The following is a 20,520-nucleotide window of genomic DNA, read 5'->3' as shown; positions in this document are numbered from 1 at the left end:
TACTTGAGGACAGATCATTTATGTATTTAGTGTGGTCTGAATGTGTCAAACAGCAATGCATAGTAATCCTGGCTCACTTACTAACTGTATATAATAAGACTAAAGAACATATTCATGATCCTATAGGCATCCAGGATTTTAAGAAAAGTAAAAAGTTGGACTGAGTGTGGTGTCTTTTTTCCAAACTTTGTCTGAGGGAACACTTACTGTCTCAGACTTTGAATACACCTGAGCTAGAAGATCTCTACTGCCACCCACTGGCTTTCAGTGCAAGAGTAGTCTTTGATAAGTGTTAGTCAAGCTCAGGCATCAATAGCTGAGCACATGGATGGACAAAGAGCACACAAATTCTGTCAATTTCAACATTGTCAGTAAACTGTCAGTATTTATTTTACTGCTTACTTAAAGTTGTGCTGTACAAGGGTCGTAACAAAATGGTGACAGATGTAGACCAAAGACTGCAGACAGTAATATAAATTATTTGTCTTAGAAAATGACCTTGGACGATGTACCTTCGAAAGGTTTGTTGTTTGAAGCTGAGGAATGACTGTGCATGAGGGTTTATGATATGTAAACTTACAAGTGGAAGCTCATCAGAAGCAAAAATACTGAAAGCAAAACACATTTGTCTTATCAAATTGAGAGTCTGGGTTTGGGAGCGCAGCACCAAGGCCATTGCTGCAAAATATGTTTTGAAATGTATGTTTTGGTCACTGAACTAGAAATGCAAAAGATTGACTAATTTCATAACTCAGTTCAGTGATGCGGTCAAAATGGCTTGAGTTTTGCACACGAAAGTTTGGCAACCTGATTTGACACTGAATAAAATGATTCAATTAGACTGTAAATAAAAAAAAATACATTTATTCAACTCTGCTAAATCAAAAAAAGTTTATTTAGTTTACTCAGTCCATTGAAAACAATGTAATAACTCACGCAAAATGTCTTTGTTTGCAACTTTTGCCTTCAATTTTTACAAACCATTCTTTAAAGAATTTTATCAGCGATAGTCAATTAATGTTAAGCCAACAGGATGTTCACAAACTAAAAGCGAGCAGATCTTTTGTGACACATCTGGCACAATCGATGTTGAATTAACTGCACACAGCAAGTAGGTAAGTTTTTTTTAGTAAGGGAAGTGTGGCAAAATAAATAAATTCTATTTGACTCAATTAGATTAATAGTAAAAATAAGCAGGACCTCGTTGTCTTGAATGAATTTTGCTGCTCTTGAGCTCTCCAAAACCATGGTGGGCAGCTAGCTTGTGCTGAAGCCAGCTTGCTGGATCATGCTCACATCTTATTCATATTTGTTTAAGTTCAATAGTTTTGTCAGTAATAAGCTTCCACAGAATTCTCAGAGATCTCACCCCTTTTCCAACTACTAGACAGTGTAAACATTGCTTAGCCACGACAGAGGTTGCTCTCAGATGTAATATGCTTTTATGTGTATGACACTCTGTATTTTGCTGCCACATTCAGGACAATGACAGTAAATATAACATCACCGCTGAGTGTTGCCTTATTCACAAGGGACCAAACAGCAATACAAAGTTGACACCGACTTGCACAGAGGAAAATATACTCTTGTGTATTATGAAGGTTCAGAAACTTGAGTTCACTGTTAATGATGTTAACGGTCGCACGCGTATGCTCAGCAGATTATTTTACTGAGGGGCCTGAAATGTCAAAACATGGATGATAAAAAAAACAGCAATCAATGAATAAGCTTATTTAAGTTCCAAATTCCAAAACTAAAACAAAAATGTGGATGAATGTCTCTTCAATAAATAAATTCTGCAAATAAGACACAAATTAATTTAAATAAATAAATACAAGAATAAATAAATATACTTCTGTACACCGAAGAGATGCTGAACAACATCTAAAATGAGCCATTCTGAAACAAAAACACAGACCAAGAAAAAACATGCATGGTCTGCTTTGTCCATACGTCACTCAGTCCGTTTCACTGTAGTCAGCAATCAGCTAGAGGCAACCGGACACATTTTATGTGCTGCTGCGGATGCATTTGGCACAACCTAATACTGGCTGACACTGATCCAGTTCCTTCCGTTGGCAGTCAGCACATCTGAAGATGCACAAGGCAGAAAGCAGGACAGTGGCTCACTGCTGAGCTCACCCATTTTGTGGAAAAAAAAGAAAAAGAAATACAACCACTGGTTTACAAGCTTGTTGGTTTATGGGAAATCTCACTATTTTGTCCTTTTTACCTCGAGGCAGACTCTTTAGCAAAACAAAGACATGTTGAATGAGCTTATCTTTACTCCAGATGTTTCTGGATCAAAGAAATGTAGTATATTACCTCACTTTTACCATTTTTAGTACTCACATTCAACTTTTTTGCTCAAACTGTTTATGCCTTTGATAATCTGTCTGTCCATACTTTCTTGTTGGGAGCTTGCATCACTCCAAGATCTTAGCTATTAACTTTGCTGTTTTCATCAATTGTTTTTTGAGTTCAAAAGCCCAACCAAAACCAATAAACTAAGTGTGTTTCTTATTAAAGAGAAAGAAATGAAAAGTTCCAAAAATGTGTTGCTTGTAAGTCTCACACAAACTAATTCTCAACTCAATTTCCAACATGACTTCAAACACAAGCATAAACAGCCCTTTCTAAATTGCTCTGATGGCGGGTTAGTAGATAATGTGTAAAATTCCCATAAACTGATAGGTTGTTTTTTTTTTTTTAAATAGAATTTCCATATTACCACAGCTCTTACAATGGTTGCTCTTATATTAAATACTGAAATCTCTCAGCCTTTATTTTTACCTTTGAAGAAATCTGGCTTTGCAAATTGCATAACACATTGCATTAGCAGCTTCTGGGCCACACAAGTTCAAATGCACTAAAATCACAAAACATCATGTGTGTCTATTATCATTAAAAGGATGGAAAGAAATTAAAATGTTCCAAAACTCCCCACAAGTTTGGACAGAATTTCCTCAACCAACAGAACCTCTCTGCTAAGTGAAGTTATTTATTTACTATCCAGATATATCAAGATGTAAAACAGTCTTATGGATTTGTTTGTAATTAATGCGACTCTGTTCTCGTCATCATATGACAGAAAAGCAGCTTATGTAAAAAAGACAGTAGCACTTGAATGCTGTCTGCTTTCCATTTGATTGACTCCTTGATCTTTCAACAACCCCTTTCCACATGTCACCATCTACTACACATTCTATACCATTTCTGCAAATCAAATATGTGTACAAAAACTGAAAAAACCCACGAACTGAAACAATAATCAAACAAGTCAATCAAGCGTGCAACTTCCCAAAAAAAGCCAATGTAAACAGTTGTTTTTCAAATGTTTTCTTCATCTTTTATCTTTTTTTCTTTACTTTTCTCGTTTCTGATACGACACAGAAATGAGAAAAGTTGGTGGTATCAAAAAAAGATGAGAAACTGTGAGTCCATGACACGTACTTAACACACATTTGAAGAGAGAAAAAGAGAGAGAGATGTTCCATCCCTGTCTTTCCTTTCCTGAACCGCATCTTAAACATTGTTAGATCTGTCTGATCCATCTGACTCCTGGCATGTGGTGTCTTCCTCTAAATGAGAAAAAAAATGAACTTTTGATACCTTTTGAGAAAAAGAGTGAAACAGCTGTTATATTACACAGAGTGATGGAAATCAGTCAGAAGTGTCAGTACTCATGGTCTTGAGGATTTGTTTCACTTAGCACATACAGTATATTTGTGAGTGTTTACAGTGTATGAGAGCATGTGTGAGTTCCAACTGCTAAAATACAAAAGTCGTCATATTTCCTGTTCCTGCTGCATCTGGATCTGCATGCCTTTCCATTCAGTATCCTCTCAGTTAAAAAATACATCAAAGTCTTTAGAGATGCTCTCTTCTGTAAGCAAAAGCCTTTTGACTGTGAAAAGAGACTGAGACTTAGACTGAGACTTGCTGTCAGACAAGACGTCACACCAAGCTCTTCACTCCAGCACCTTCTCAAATGAAGCTCCAATACCATCCCGTTATCCCATGGGTGTGGCACGTTCCATCAACTGCCTTCCTGCCTCTCTGTCTACCTGTGGGTTAGTCTGTTCAGTTGGGTGTGAAGGAAGACGGGCAGGGTATGGGGTCAGGTAAAGGGGATTGGTGTAGGAACAGTTCAGTATCCTGGGTACAATTTAAGAAAAGAGTGAGGAGGGAACAGGAGGAGGAAGGTTGAAATATAGTGATCTGAGGGCAGGGTGGTCTTATTCGATGACCATGCAGTGGGGCAGGTGCTGAGAGTAGTATTTGAAGAGCTCAGCAGTGGCTCCAGGACAGTTGGTCAGCTCCAACTCCTCAAGCTCATGCAGCTGGATGAGGCCCGACAAACCGGTGGTGGTCAGCAGAGGGCACCCTGGAGGCACAGAAGCAGAGTAGGAGGACAATATTGAGCTTGAAGGCTTGGTGAAGAAAGGTGCTGACTCAGCCAAAGGAGCATGACTTGTATCATTCGTGTATTTGCTACAATTAACAATCGTCCTTATGATCTATTAGTCTGAAAATGATGCTCTAACCAACAAACTATTTACTAAATTGACTGATTACTCTTTGCTACATAAAAAAAAAAAATCAAAAGACAAGAATATCAAACTCAATTTTTAAGCTCGCTTTGTCACTACATACATAAAGTCAAATATAAGATAAATAAAGAGAGCTGCTTTGAATGGAATTAAAGTTATGTTACGTTAAGTTTTTTCTTCTTTTTTTTTTTTTACAGATGCAGATTATACTCTTGTTGATTAAGGGTTCCTTCTTTCTGTGAGACAAAATGATCATGAGACCCACCAGCTAAAGTTTTTCTGAAAAATGCTTAAATCTCCATGAGTAGCGTTTTGAATGAAAGGCCTTTAAAATGGGTGTAATTGGCCTCATATGACACAACAATGACAATTATATAGCTATTCTTGTCTGTATAACCCTTTTCAAGATACAGTCACGAAGAGCTTCAGACAAATAAAGACAACAGAAGAAAATAAAATATGATAATGGTAATTTACACATAACAATAGAGTAAGAAGAGGCAACACAGTTATGAGAACACAGATGAATTGAACCGTAGCCAAATAATCTTTCCGGACAAACACCTTTTATTCTTATAGTTCAACAAGACGCCTCTTCAAGGCTCCAGGGCAGAGCATAAAGGTGCGTGAGTTACATGGGCACAATCACTTAATTCAGCTGGTTGAACTGTGTACGCAGAGCTGCCACAATGATACAAAACACTGTATGAATAAAACAATTCCAAGTGGATATTTGAGTTCAATGACCACTATTATTATTTGTACAAAAAACCTACTTAATTCAAGATGGTTGCATACTGCCTCATTTTATTTGCAATGATATCTTTGTATTTGAGGCCTTTGATGAATGTGTGAACACACTGAATGAGCTCTGGTGAATCACAATAATATGAATCTGAATTCACAGGTGTTGTTTATAATTGCATGTCCTACTCATCATGTTGTACAGGGAATCAAACACCTTTACAATCTAAAGATCAGTGTTGGTATATTTCAAACCTGTGATTTCAAGTTATTGCAAAGCAGTCACGATGGGTCACATTTAAAAATCAGTAGGAACTTTTCTGTGGGGAAAACACAGGAAAAAAATCATACCTGCAAGCGACAGTAGACGAAGACTTCTCATTCCGAACAAATGCTGCAGTCCAAAATCTTGCACCTGCAATGAGAAATCATACTCATTGAGTCTGTATCATTGGGACGTAAAGGAGCACTGTGTGTATCAAATTGAAGTAAATGAATCATTAACTCATTAAAGTTGTCATTAAATGAAAACATTTGAGGTGTCTTTTTATAATCAGTCAGAGCGCAGGAAAAGTAGTGAAGACAAAACTAAGATACTAAGCTAACATATAGTATTGAGGATATGACGAGGATAGCTTTACTCTATTTGGTGCAAAACAGTGTTAAACTGAACAAACTACAGGCCAACGGCCAACAATTGTTCGGTTTTTGGGAATAGAAGCATAGCTACATGACCGAGAACTCCTGTTTGTGATAAACTTCTTTGAGAGCATGGGGTGATTTGTCTATTAACTGTACATAGAGAATAAAGTGGGACATAGCGACGTCACAATGTGTAGTTATGGTCCCCAATTACAACAAGCATCATCCATGAGCTTTCACCCATGAGCTCGAGTTAACAGATGTATCAAATTATTCAGGAAAGCCTTGGCGAAAATACAGCTGTGGGCTCTTCAGGAAGCCTTCTTTGTTCTTTACGGAAATGTTGCCTTTCAATTATTATCCACAACCAGAAGCAGCACCACATTGCACTTAATCAATATCTTTATTGCTGGTCAGTAACAATTTGAACATAACTGAAAAGATATTGCCAAGTTTGGAAATTTTGCAATATTGGTCTGTAGAAACCACATTTTGTTCCTCTGTAAACTATGCGTGTGGAAGAATGACAATAAATATAAGTTGAGCTGAGCTGGGCTGAGAGGGTACTAAGAAAAGAAAGAAAAATGGTCATAAGAAAATTAAATGTGAGATGTTTCACTGGTTGGAAAACCCTCATATGCTTTTATTACATTTAGTATGTTTTTACCTGACAGCACCAGCGCAAATAAAGGCTTCTTAGTGATGACATGGTAGACAGGTAGCCCAGTCCTGTGTCTGTGATCCGCACACACCTGCAAGTAGACGGAGTGCGCAACATTACACCAAAGCAAATCATGTGCTTTCCCTTTGATGAAATTACGGACACTGGTTGACACAAAATACTCACAAACTTTCCTTACATCCTGCAGTTTATAAAATACAGCATCAATTTGCAAAGTTGTTCATTCAAATCAAATTTCTGTATCAATATAAATATATATATAAAGAAAGTATTGTAATAATGAAAATAGTAATGCTTGAATAAGTGGGCTTTCTGATGAGAGACTCTCATCCTGATGTAGGGGTAATGGTGTAGGAAATCATTTCTTGACAAGGATTAGGTCCCTTAATATCATCTGAGCATGGTTTAAATTGGATGGCCATGAAGCAGGGTTAGTGGATAAGCCAACCATCTTTGGGTATAACACAGGTTTTTTTTAGGGTTTGGTTCACAGCTAACTTGCTAATCTGCCAATAAGATGTGAATAATGTCACACACATACACACACATCCATGAAATGCCTTTCCGTTTCAACTTTCTGAACAGAGTTTCTAACAAATGATGCTATATTCTAAATGCACATACACTGTATTAGGAAAGGAGAAGCAGCCAAATCTTTGATGTATCGAGATGCAAGAGTGAAAGATTCTGATTTGATTGACAAATCTCAAAAATAGATGTTCTATTACCTGATAAGATAATGAGGGCACTCAAAAATAGAAACTTGGAAAACTGAAACTGAAGCACCTGGACAATCAATAGCACACACAAGATGGCTTAGTGAGAAAAAAGACCAACACCCTCTGTAAAAAAAAAAGCCTGTAAGTGGAAGCACTTTGGCTTTTATGACAAATGAAAGATATTCTGGAAAACATGACAAACAAGCCAAACCACATTACATTTTTCCAGCAGGCAAAGGATCAAAAGCACCTGGTTGTAGTTGCTGTCAACCAGAGGAGCATTCAGCAAGCAATGTCATATTAATCACCATCATAACAGGTAAGTTAATGTTTGTGATATATTGTCTACACACTTAAACTACAATGAAAGGTATATTGTTGCTGGTTTGAAGTCAATATAATGATCACCAAATGGTTTTACTGTGTATTTTGCCAAGAACCACTTCCCTGAAGCTTACCTCATGCATGAAAAATAAGCACCATGCCAAAACTCTAGATGCTTAATGGCTGCAGTGATGTGAGCTCTATTCTGTGAACATGGGAGCTGAAATGAAAATCATCCCATTCTGCGTGCTCACCCTCTGTGAAGACAGCATTATACCACCCAAGTGTTGCTATAGTAGCATGCCTCGGATCACTGTTGTGCAAAACAGAGAATCTCCCTCCCTGTCTCAATTTTCTGGAAGACTGAAAGAGGTTTTCCTTAAGAGTGTGCCTGTATTTAGTAACATTCGTTACCAACATTCCCTCAAATTTTTACCAATTTCCCCAGCCCAACTAATGAAACACATGATGCTGCCACCACCATGCTTCATTGTAGGGATGGAAAGCTTGGGCTGATAATATTTGTTCCTCCATTGCAAGGTGAATGTAATCTTAGTTCATGGACCCTTTAAATCACAATTTTCAGATGGCAGTTCTATAATAAGCATTCTGACTGTAGCTTTAAATCTACGACTCTGCAATTCCATCCTACATCTGTTATAAAAAGACAAGTCCGCTGTTTTAAACTGAGCTCCGCAGAAATATAGCTTCCTTCATCACAGAGTTCTGCCACCATAGAGAACTCAATTGATGAGGATGATGATGAAGGTCATGATGATGATAATTTGACTGCATGAAAATAGGATTTATTTTGTGACACTTTTAACTGTGTTTTAAGATTCTATAGGTATTTTGGTTGTAAAGTGTTGTCCTCTTTGTCATTGGAGTATATGTCACATTCATATTTTTTGACTCACACAAACTAGTACACTCTTTCACATTCCTTTAAACACTTAACACACTATACTCACAGATGAATTTTAACTTAATACTTGTAAATCTAATACTGTTACATTACACAGGACTCGCTAATAATAAAAAAAAACTCACCCTATGTATTTCTACATATTGTAATATCAAACACACTTCTTACTTCGTACTTTATTATTAGCAGCAGGTATTCAGGCATTTATGTCACACGGTTGTGGAATAGCTTTCTCTACAACAGTTAAGGCTCTTATTGGTTACTACATAAGTTATATTTCAGTTTCAAGCCACCATCCCTATTCACTTGCTTTAATGCAATAAAATGACCATGACAAATAGAATTATTCAACCTACTGAGCCTGCTGTTCTTTAAAATTCACCAACTGACTGCCATAGAATACTAAATATCACAACTGATCCAATTACTGTGTGTATGTTGGATATGAATCCTTGTGTAGTTTCAGTGCAATCTGTTGGTTTCCTTAGCTAGGAAATTGTTTTTGAATTGGCTCTATATGAACGAATTGGATTATTTTATGAATAATTATGATTACAATTAATTGAATTCCAATTGGCTTGAATTGGACTTTATTATCTAAGTGCCTTGAGATGACATTTGTTGTATTTGGCGCTATATAAATAAAAATTAATTGAAATTGAATTGAATTGAATTGTGTGGTAAGTACTAACTCCCTGATGGTTGTTTCTTTTTCAAGTCAACTTGATTTAAAGGTGAGATTTGGTACTTTATATGGTATCCATTATTTTATGACAAATTGAATCATCACAGTGTTCATATTCTAAAACATTTGTAAAGTTCTGTTATTTACTTATTACTGTTTCTACAAGGTACCCTCCAACTTAATTAAATCACTCTCAAGACTACTTTGGCTTTTGACTCTTAATTGTTGACTCGAGCACAGATTATGGCTCCTTTTACAAAGATATTTGGATGATCATAAAGATCACTGACCTGTCCAGCACCAGTTCTTCCAGTTTATGTAGATCGCAGGCAATGTACTCCAGAGCCATATCAGTGATCCGGGGGCACCAGGACAAGTCCAGGCTGCGGAGCTTACGCAGGTTCTCAGCAACCAGCTCCACACCATCGTCAGTGATCTTGGAGCAGCCAGAGAGGCTCAGGGCAGTCAGGTTGGGAAGACTGTGAACCATGTTTACCACACCATGGTTGGTGATCTCCCAGCAGGAGTGAAGCCGTAAAGTGTGGGTGGTATAGCCCTGCAAATGGATTTTAGTAATAAGTTTATGTGAGTGAAAAATGGGAAATTTAAAGCAACTGTAGGCTGCTTGATGAAGCAGCAATAAGATGATATTTTGCGTGATATTTCTTTACTGAATTCATTGCGACTTCATAACAGAAAACAATAAACAACAATAAAAACAAAAAATAAGGCATAATGATGATGAAATTCATAATGAATTAATATGGATATAACCTACCTGTTTGGCTGTAAAATAGGCCATGGCTGTGTCAGTGACATGGTAGGCCTGAAGGCTCAACTCTGATAGATTGGGCAGGAGCTGTGAGATAGCAGCAATGGCGTCATCTGCCACATTGATGCAGTCACTGACACTGAGGGACGTTAGCCGGGCATTAAGACTGGACCACAGGCCAGCCTCTGTGAAGTCATTACAGCCTGACAGTTCAAGGTGCATCAGGCCTTGCATTTGCTCCAACATGACCTGCAAAATAACAGCCATCACACTTGAAATTCACATTACGATAAAACAGATCAGGAATTATGTAGTCAACAAAAATCACAAGTAAGGAAAAATCTAAACATTAGATTCCTTAAAGGAATCACATTCTCACAACCAGCTTATCACACTGCTTTTCCAACAGACTTTAAGGATTCCCCACTTCGTGGTCAAGGCATTAAGTTTATGCCTCACAAACATAACTACATTTTTTGCATCCTGTTTGACATTAGACAGAAAAATAAGAACAGTGCTTTCAGAAAAAAACATACATGACTATACACTGTATAGTATACAGTGCATTTTCCCTCCACATTTCACCACTAGAGTGGAACAGTTTGGATCATGGGCACTTCCTTAATGCCCAGACAAGACTGTGGTTTGTCTTTGTATTTCTGAATCCAGCCTTTGTTTTTTAAAATCTGTTTTCCTTATTTGCAGCCTTCGGCTCCTTAGTAGCAATGAAAGGTTTACAATTTGCAGTATGATCTTTGTTCTTCCGCTGTTCACGATTCCTGTGCTCACTGTAGATTTCCGATGATGTCACCATTCATTTTCTAAGTTCATCCTCATTGCTAAGTATTGTTGTATTAGCTCTAAATGAGTTTTCAATGAGTGATATGTACTCTTACTTTAACACCTATCGGCATGTTTTTCACACTTTCTTACAAAGTTTCTAGACTGATTTACCAAACCTAGTTTCCAAGAAAATATGCTACCCTTTTACTTTATCAAGAAGCAACAATTGTGCACTATGTCTACATTCCTTATGAAGTCATTTTATGTTGTTTTTTCCCCCCATGTGTATAAGGTCTCCATGCTCTCTGTATCTATTTAATCTTTTTTCTCTTGTAGGTCACATGCAATGCATTCTTTACTTTTATACACACACAGTCGTTGGCTTGATCGACAAAGTTACAAGCACTTATTAGTTGTACTGTTTCCCAGTGTGGTAAATCCTGTCATTGGCATTTTCCCTCTCTGTTTATAACTTTTCTTTAGTTACATATTTGCAGCAAAGCCAGTTGGTTTGGTTTTCAAAATGAAATGACTAGGGTTACAAAATAAAATACCTTGTTAGGAATTGGTCAAACAACATGACCAACATTTTTAAATTAATTATGATTACAATGAATTGAACTCCAATTGGCTTGAATTGGACAATATTATTGAAGTGCCTTGAGATGACATTTGTTGTATTTTTGGCCCTGTATAAATAAACTGAATTGAAACTGAATTGAACGTGGCTTGACCTTAAATATGCAACATAAATAACCTGAAAGTTCTCATAAACCATCACTGTGTTGCATGGTGCCAGACATACCAGGCTCCTGTGGCTGAGGAGTATTCATATTTGCGTTCTAAAGACAGAACATTTACATTGCTGGATAAATACTAGAAATATCTGTTTCCTGTGCTTTTTCGCTGTTTTTACTATTCTTCTGCACTTCCGTCACATTCTGTTCTCTGGTGTTTTGGGGTTGTTTTTTGTCTTGTGATTTCCTGTTTTATTTTGAAGAGTAACTCTCCTCTTGTTTCAGGTCACTTGCCCTTCCTCATGTGTCACCCGTTGGAGTGTCTTCCCTGTTTCCCATTACCCTCATGTGTCTTATAGTCTGCCTCTCCCTTTGTCTTGTTGCCAGTGTGTTTCGATCTTTCGTTCATGCCAGGCCTTTTTTCATAGCTCACAGCCAAAGAAATCTACCGCGATTATTGAAGCTCATTGTTATAGCCTCCAACCTTTTTAGGAGTGTTTTTTGTTCATAGTGCCTCAGCCATAGAAAATAGCCTCCAGTTTTAAGGAGAGATTTTCAGTTTAGCTTTTCTTGCAGATCTTCTTCTTCCTCCGTCTGGAGCGATTTTTTGTTATAACTTTTCATAGTCAGTTTTGTTTCCCTTTTTTGTTCGGGAGTAATTTTCATAGCCCCTTTGTTTATTTGTTAATAAAATCTGTCTGAATTACGCTACCCTCTGCATCTGAGTCCTCCCATTCTTTGGTCCTTGTCACTGAAAGGCAGTGTAAAACTCTCTCGCCTTACATGTACAATCTATGCTAAGATTCAGCTCTGACATTTTTCAGTCACAAGATACACTATGATACAGCATGGCGTCCATGTGTTTTTTTTCCATTGCTGACACTATATCCTCTTTGTGGGTGAGATCAGTTGTTTATTACTGTATCATATCACTATGTGTGAAGCAGTGGTGACACAGACAAGACACGTAACTTGTACCGCACCATGCAATGGAAAAACTACAAAATCAAGTTACACCCATCAATATACTACTCACTTCATCTTAAACATTGGAAAAAAATGTCTGCTAATAAAACATCTCTTTGTGTAAATCATCATGCAGACTAATGCATGAGCGTATAAAGTAAATGTACATGAAATATAAATGTTTGAAAGTGTATATTCAGATACTGATGGTCACAATTTGATCTAAAAGTCAGAGCAAATATTCCTACAAACTGAGATTTGTAGATTTGACTATAGCGATTAACATTACTTCAGGTACAACATTGCAAATAGATGCAAGAAAAATATAAGAAGAAAATAAAAAGTGCATTTTGAAATAAATCAAGATAGGAATACTCTGTTCTGTGTATCCATGTATCACACTAAAACTAAGTTCTAATCATTCAGACCACTAAAGTAAAAGTGAAACAAAACTGCAATGCACAAATCATCACCTCAAAACAGGAAAGTCCATATATAGATCATGCAGCTAACAATTCCAGCTTTCTCCATGGCAACCGACCCATCATCCCAAAATAGTAGCCTAGTCTAGCAGGTAAGGAGAGATTTTGAGACGCTTTCTACAAAACATCTTTTGCCATTAATTTTATTCCCAGTGATGAAATATGACAGTATGAAAGCAGAATTGAATTTGGAAAAATCTCAAACTTTTACACCTGTGTTCACACAGTACATGTGTAAACACAGAAAAGACTAAATTGTTGTAATTCTTGTACTTGCCTTTCCTTCTCTGTGTTCATAAAGGTATCTATTTTTTGTGCTTTCATGTCCTGAACAGGAGCAATGGTTCATCAAAGCTGGTCTTCAAATAACAATGCATAGTCAACAGCGAAGACCTGACCTGAAACTTCAAGTGAAATTTAACAGTACATTTCCACACCAATTCCTAATTAGTTCAATTGCACTGACTACTCTGCTGCTCTAATTGTGTTTTTATTATTTATTTTCCTTACACAAAACAATGTTTTGCTAGCATTTATGAAACACTGCCAGTCTGTGTGTAATATTAAGAGCCTACTGAGAACTGGTCTCACCACCAGTATGCATTTACTGTGAGGTGTGAAGTATTAAATTTCACTAACAGGAACCAAAACACTGAATGAAAAGGTAAGCTGAACATAAATAGAAATGATGAATGGGTGAAAACAGAGTGATCTGTGGCACATGGGTAAACATGGGTTTAAGTTTCTATCAATAGCTAAACAAAAGATAGCACAGTTACATTAAAAAAAAGGGTAATAATAGAGGTTATGATAAACCCTGAATCTTCCATCTGTAACAGGGAAAATTCTCACCCTGTAACCCCTGTCTTTGCAAAACACATACGAACTTACCTCCAAACCAGCATCTGTGATGGTAGACCTCTTGAGGCTGACAGAGCGAACACCCTTCTTGGACAGCGGGTAGTTGTCAATGAATTCACAAATGTCAAGATCTGACACCCCCACTAAGCAGAAAGACTGGAATCCACGCAGAGCGAAGGCCTGCAGGCTGACAAACTCCTTCTCGCCGTTAGGCAGTAGTGTATATAGCTCCTTGGCATGCAAGATAGGTGTAACACCCTCCCAGAACTTGGGCTGGTACAGTACCTTGCGCCATGTCTTGCATACCTGAGCCAGCACACATTTTTCAGCTGTGGTGAAGTACCAGAGTAGTCGGTTGAGAAGCTTTTCATCCAGGACAAGCTGACGCTCCAGCAGTATGGGTTTGGGAAGGGTGAGAGGAGGAAGCTGACGAAGCGCCGTCTTTAGGCTCACAAGAGGCTTCCCTGATTCCAGATCAGAGGCCAAAAGAGGGGCTGCGGCGTGAGGCTTGCCAGAGCCATCCAAATGGTGATGGTGGTGGTAGGGCAGAGAGGACGGTGGAGGAGGCAATATGGAGGGTACTGAGGAGGACTGGCATAGGCGGTTCTTAGCAGCAGGTGTCCCCTTGGTGATACTTGCGCTGCCCAGGCCGTTGGGCTGGCTGGGGGGCAACTTCACCAAACCGTTGCGAGTCACGCAGGGAGTCTTTAACTCACTGGGGCTGGACATGTTCAACATTGGGAACCTAGAGGAAGAAAGCAAATAGAAAGTCTACTGTTACACACTGGAAACTTCTGCGTGTAATTTACCACAAATGCATAAACTGCTGGGAACTATGTGGACATTAAAAAAGCTCCTCCCTCCAGCCTGTCTGTCTCCTAGCAGTGAGGTGAAGAAGCAGCTAAAGAGACTGAACTGGAATAAGGCTGCAGGTCCAGATGGTGTCAGCTTAAAGGTCCTGAAGGCCTACATGGAATCTATGTGGCATTCTACAGCATTTCTACCTTAGCCTGAGTCAGGAGAAAGTTCCAGTGCTGTGGTATTATTGACTCACCTAAGTAAGCAAGTGAACACCTCTGAAGACCCATTATAGTTTTCTTATCATCTTAGTGCTGGAGATGAAGATGCCATCATCTACCTGCGTCAACAAGGCCACTCTTGTCAGACAAAGCAGGTAGCATGGAAAGGATCTTTGATTTGCTCTTTGATTTCTCCAGTGCTTCTAATGCAATTCAACCTGCACTGTTGTGCTAGAAGCCATCTTGATTATTGACTACCCGACAAAGAGACCACAGTTTGTGAGACCGAAAGATTGTTTATCAGAGAAGTTGATCAGCAGCACTGGAGCCCCAAGGGGACTGCACTCTCATCATTTCTCTTCACACTGCACATCACAGACCTCCATTACAATTCAGTGTTCCGTCATCCCCAGAAATATTCTTATGACTCTGCAGTTGTGGGATGCATAAATGATGGGCAAGGGACTGAGTACGAGGGTTGGATCAACCACTTTATGGCATGATGTTGAAACAATCAACTCATCCTAAATGTAAAATGAATAAACCAAACACTATTTATACCCTGGCAGAAGACGTGGAGGACTACAGATACTTTGGTGTTCACCTGAAGAAAAGACTGAACTTGAATTGCAACATAGAGGCTGTCTATAAGAAAGGACACAGCAGGCTCTACTTCTTGAGGAAGCTTAGGTCCTTTAAATTTTTATAGCAAGATGCTGCATACATTTTATAAGCCTGTGGTGGAGAGTGCAATCTGCTTTGCAGCCATCTGTTGGGGCAGCAGCATCAAAACCAGTTACTCAAAGAAACTGAAAAAAACTGATAAAGAAAGTTTGCGTTGCACTGGGGACTGATCTGGAGCCCCCAGAGCTGATTATGCATAAAGGAATGTGGCAAAAAAACATAATGAACAATGTTACACACCCTACAGAGATCAAATACCACAGTGTGTTCAGTAAGAGGCTTATTTAGCTCTGCTGCAACAAAAACGGTACCTTAGGTCAGTCCTGGCCACAGCAATAACTCTACATTGCTTTTTTCTTTACAATGAATAATGACTAATAACATAAAAATAATGATAAAATAATTTAACTATTTTGGGATATTACTCAGTTCAATTCAATCAATACAAAGCATCTCAGTGTCATTTTAAGCTATTAGGACATGAGGGGCCAATTCCACATGCATGCAGGTAAACATCTATGTTGAAGAAGGTCTTAATGGCCGAAAACCCCTTTGTATGTGGTTTGTTCATGCAAAATATTTATGTAAAACTATGCCGTTATGATGTATCTAAATACATCAGTGATAACAGTGAAGGCTAAATTGTTGCTCCGCTGATGTAACTCCAACTCGACAACCTCAACCTTCCAACCTAAAGCCGAAAAACTACAATAATCTAAAGGCCAAACAGGGTGAATTCTACTTTAAAATGGTGATATAAAGCACTATGTGCCATTAATCAGATTTAGTTAAGAGTTTTGTTCCTTTTTCCTACAAAGGGTCATTTTGAGAGAGTGCTTTTCAGTTAAGGTGTACCTTCTAACTACAGAAATTTCAAACACATCCCATGATGTTTTTAAGCCATCCACATAATCAGAATTTGCTACTGACCCATAAAGAACCTGCCATTCCATTTAAATGCACATTCACAAAAAGCTGAAATAAAGGCTATTTAAATTTTTTTTTTTTTACCATTGAAAATTAATATGGAACCATTCCTTATCAATCCAAGGGGATTCTGTTCTCTTCCCTCCCTGTGCTTCCCAGCCAGATACCACACAGCATAATTTTCAATAAAGCTCCTGATGGTAGTCATAGGATATGTGATTTATGATTCACTTTCATTTATAAAACTTAGATTACGCACTTAAACATGTTTCATCCTAAAACACGCAATAATTTTGCCAGTTTAGATTTAATTTCACACTGAACTGTGTCAGATCTTTAAAGCCAAAAATAACAAAAAAAAAACTAGGGGAACGATTAAAATCCAGACTACAAGTTTCAAATTATTTGACAAAAGTATTTCTTCACCGCCACTCCACACATCCACATTGACAGACATATATCAACAACTGTAGAAGACTTGAAGCTACAGGGAACCTTCCCAGAAGTTCGGCCAACCTTCCAAAGGGCACAGCAACTCATCCGAGAGGGCACAAAAGACTGAAAAGAAAAAACTGAATATGCAGACCCTTCTCACCACAATGAAGGTCATTATTAAACTTTTGAATATACCATATCTGTTTGTGAGTTGAAAGCGGTATTGTTCATTTCTGAATGGCGAAAAAGAAATAAAATCAGTATGTTAGAATGGTCCAATCACATGAACCCTGTTTATATGCTATATTGAGACCTGAAAAGAACAGCTTCTGAGACCCTTGAAACTCCCATATGTGGCTACATACAAGCATTTTCAGTTACAGAACCAGGTGCTTAAAGTCCCAGGGACTTTCATCGAGGAACTAGGAAAAGTTCCCACTACTTTGGCCTTAGATCCAACAAAGATTATCAAATTAGTTCACTAAAGAACTAACAAAGACAACTTCTCTCCTCACTGCTACAGGTCTTTTTGAGGAGCAGGACTGAGCTACAGTAAGCAGGCAGAGCAGTGAAACAATGGTAACAAGAGGAAAGTACTTGTAAATTGCAGCTACAGAAACTGACAACATAGAACTTTCCTTCATGGTGTCTAAACCAGACTTAGAAGGACTAATCCATGCGTTTGTCTCCAGCAGGTTAGACTACTGTAGCGGCCTGCTCACTGGGCTCTCTAAACGGGCTGTAAGACAGCTGCAGTACATCCAGAACGCTGCTGCTCGAGTCCTGACTAGAACCAGGAAATACGACCATATTAGTCCAGTGCTCAGGTCTCTGCACTGGCTTACTGTCGCTCAGAGAATAGACTTTAAAACAGCTCTGCTTGTGTACAAGTCTCGTCATGGTCTAGCACCAAAGTACATCTCTGACATATTAAAGCCATATGAACCAACTGGGGCTCTGAGAACCTCAGGGAGGGGTCTCCTGCTGGTGCCCAGAGTCAGGACTAAACTAGGTGAGGCTGCGTTTCAGTTTTATGCTCCTAAAATCTGGAACAGTCTTCCAGAAGATGTCAGACAGGCCTCAACTCTGACAATGTTTAAATCCAGTCTGAAAAGTGTTCTGTTTAGCTGTGCATATGACAACTGCACTCTTTATCTGCACTCTTTGCTTTTAATTTAATGAATTAATGATTATTTTTTATGTTTTTTGGAATGATTTTATTTGCCGTCTTGTGATTTTATGTAGCTGTAAAGCACTTTGAATTGCCTTGTGTACAAATTGTGCTCTACAAATAGCCTTGCCTTGCCTTCATGATTGTGCTGAGATGCTTTGGTGCTTTAGAATGCATTTATTTTATTTCTGACTTATTTCTGACTCTGTATCTCTTCCCCACTATTTCAACCAGGTACGGAGGTCAGTGCCTAAAATTTTGTAATGAATGTTGTGCTAAAAAACTAACCGATTGAGATATCTGCAGTTCATCTTTCAATATTAGGATCAAGGATCAAGGATTCCTTATTGTCATTTCGACATTGGGGTGAAACGAAATGAGTTACTCTGGTCCCGGTGGAAGCCCAATAATTATTATTATTTATTATAATTATCATATATTATTATAGTTTTCAGATTTTTTTAGCTGTGGTGGAGACTGACAGTGTGATGACTAGATCAGAAAAGTAGAAATAAACCTGAAAAAGTACTTGACCACATACATTCAGCTCCACAAGCCTGATTAGAAAGTGCTGGGGACTCAAAAGTAGCTCCTCCTAAGCAGAGCTGTTTTGATAAATTCAAAATAGATAGACAAATAGATAACTAAATAAATAACTCTCCCTTATAATTTCTTTAGTCGCTCGTAGGGGAAATTGGCATAAGGGACTTGGTTGAGTAAAATTCAAGTGGTCATAATGATATGATAGTCAGAATTTGTTAAAAGAAGAAGAAATTTAAAGGGTTATATTTTTAAACACAGAAAGGAAGCAACTCTGCAGTTCTAGCAAAGAACATTTGGTATTTGACTGAAAACCAGACTGCCAACAAAAGAGTCAAACTGTTGGAACCATCATCAGCTGGGTGGTGAATACACGGCCTCTCTTTTGTTACATCCTTTGAACAGAGTGGAACAATGTATCAAAGTGAAAACACAGCATAGTGTAAATGAATTCTGGCCTAATCTAGCCTGTTCTCTGTGACCTCACTGTATCAGTAGCAGGAGGACAGCTTGCAGGCTCAAACCACTCAGTTATGTAACATGCTGACTCTGTGCCTTCACACACACAATCTCTCTGTTCCACTCTACTGACCCAACCAGCTGTGCTACTGTCACCTGCATCATATAAGTAATTGAATAAATGATCAAAAACCCTTCTCATCATGACCAAATCGAGCAGCATTTCACGTTTTCTTCCTTTAAATCATTTGTGGGCTGCTTTGCAGATATAGACTGGCTCGGTCTCCACTGTAGCATAAACATCCATTACATAATACAGTAATGTTGTCAACAAGAGCAGCTAAAGCACCGTGGGATTTTTCAACAGAAGCACAGGATTTACAATATCATCAGGGTAACACATGAGAGAACAGATGCATTTAACATGGACTCTGTTGCCACAACCCCCTTCAAAAAAATATTTAAAGTTTATTCTAACGTAATGGATGCACAGCTACAGTAAGAGTTATAATTATCACCCCTCATCTGTTACGTCATGTGGCCATGGTGTCTCTGCCAGGAAGGGAGACAAGAATGCAGAGGCATCTTCAAGCTCTTGTGCATGGTATCCACTCCGAGCAAATCTACACTAATACGCTAATAGAAACTTTAAAATTGCTCAACATAAATGAGCATAATAATCATATAATGAACAATAAAACACAAAAGTGTTTTCATCCTATCTTAACTGCATTTAAAAAAAAAGTTTTCTTTTTAGAAAGATCACTAAACATGTCCTTTTTTTCATGGTATTCTACCTTGGGTACTTACATACAAAGAGAATTTGACTTCTGACTCAGTTCAGCTTCAGAGGGATATAACGTTCTGAAACCATCAGAATCTGTGATAAAAATATCCACAGTCTTGTCCTAATAAATGAACTATTATAGTTAAAGTATTACTTTACATTTAACAGCTATTGATATGATCTGTGTGTACCTTGTTACTATTGACAATGCATTGATTGCCTGTGTTGCTGCATATTAAATACACAAATTATGGAGCATATCAAATCTGTAGATGAAGGCTGAGTAAATGTGAATGGGTGTGATCTAGTTTTGGGACAAATCAACAATGTTTTTGTTATATGCAGATTTGAAAGAATTGTTTTACTGTGTCGTGAGCCTCTTTGCTTGTCGATGTGAAGATGGCTGACATTAGAACTGACTAATTACAGTGTTTAATCACTGTCACAGTTCTACAGTTATGCAAGGTCACTCTCCACAATTAAATAATAACAGTCGACAACAATAAACCTAATAATTTGACAGTGTCCTTTCTTTCAGCAAACGTTAATGAGATCAACTAAATCGTTGCACCCTTGTGTTCTCTCAGATAAAAAACAGTGTGGTATGCACATGGATGTACATC

At 38.1% G+C, this 20,520-nt stretch overlaps 1 protein-coding gene across 1 annotated transcript in view; it reads right to left on the bottom strand.

Annotated features, from left to right (window-relative positions):
• Positions 1–348: 348 nt before the first annotated feature.
• The window catches only part of fbxl16 (F-box and leucine-rich repeat protein 16), a 34,287-nt gene continuing 14,115 nt past the window's right edge, over positions 349–20,520 (bottom strand). Inside the window, exons 2-7 of the mRNA XM_075454485.1 lie at positions 13,906–14,620; positions 10,053–10,295; positions 9,565–9,830; positions 6,607–6,691; positions 5,649–5,712; positions 349–4,387 (exon numbers count right to left, since the gene is read on the bottom strand). Coding sequence (XP_075310600.1) covers positions 4,239–4,387; positions 5,649–5,712; positions 6,607–6,691; positions 9,565–9,830; positions 10,053–10,295; positions 13,906–14,613 — 1,515 coding nt within the window. The 5' untranslated portion in view covers positions 14,614–14,620 and the 3' untranslated portion in view covers positions 349–4,238. The remainder of the gene's footprint in view (positions 4,388–5,648; positions 5,713–6,606; positions 6,692–9,564; positions 9,831–10,052; positions 10,296–13,905; positions 14,621–20,520) is intronic.

The sequence above is a fragment of the Odontesthes bonariensis genome, chromosome 21, assembly GCF_027942865.1.
Source record: "Odontesthes bonariensis isolate fOdoBon6 chromosome 21, fOdoBon6.hap1, whole genome shotgun sequence".
NCBI classification, from domain to species: domain Eukaryota; kingdom Metazoa; phylum Chordata; class Actinopteri; order Atheriniformes; family Atherinopsidae; genus Odontesthes; species Odontesthes bonariensis.
The sequence above is the reverse complement of the archived record's forward strand: the minus strand, read 5'-3'. Positions and strand labels throughout refer to the sequence as shown.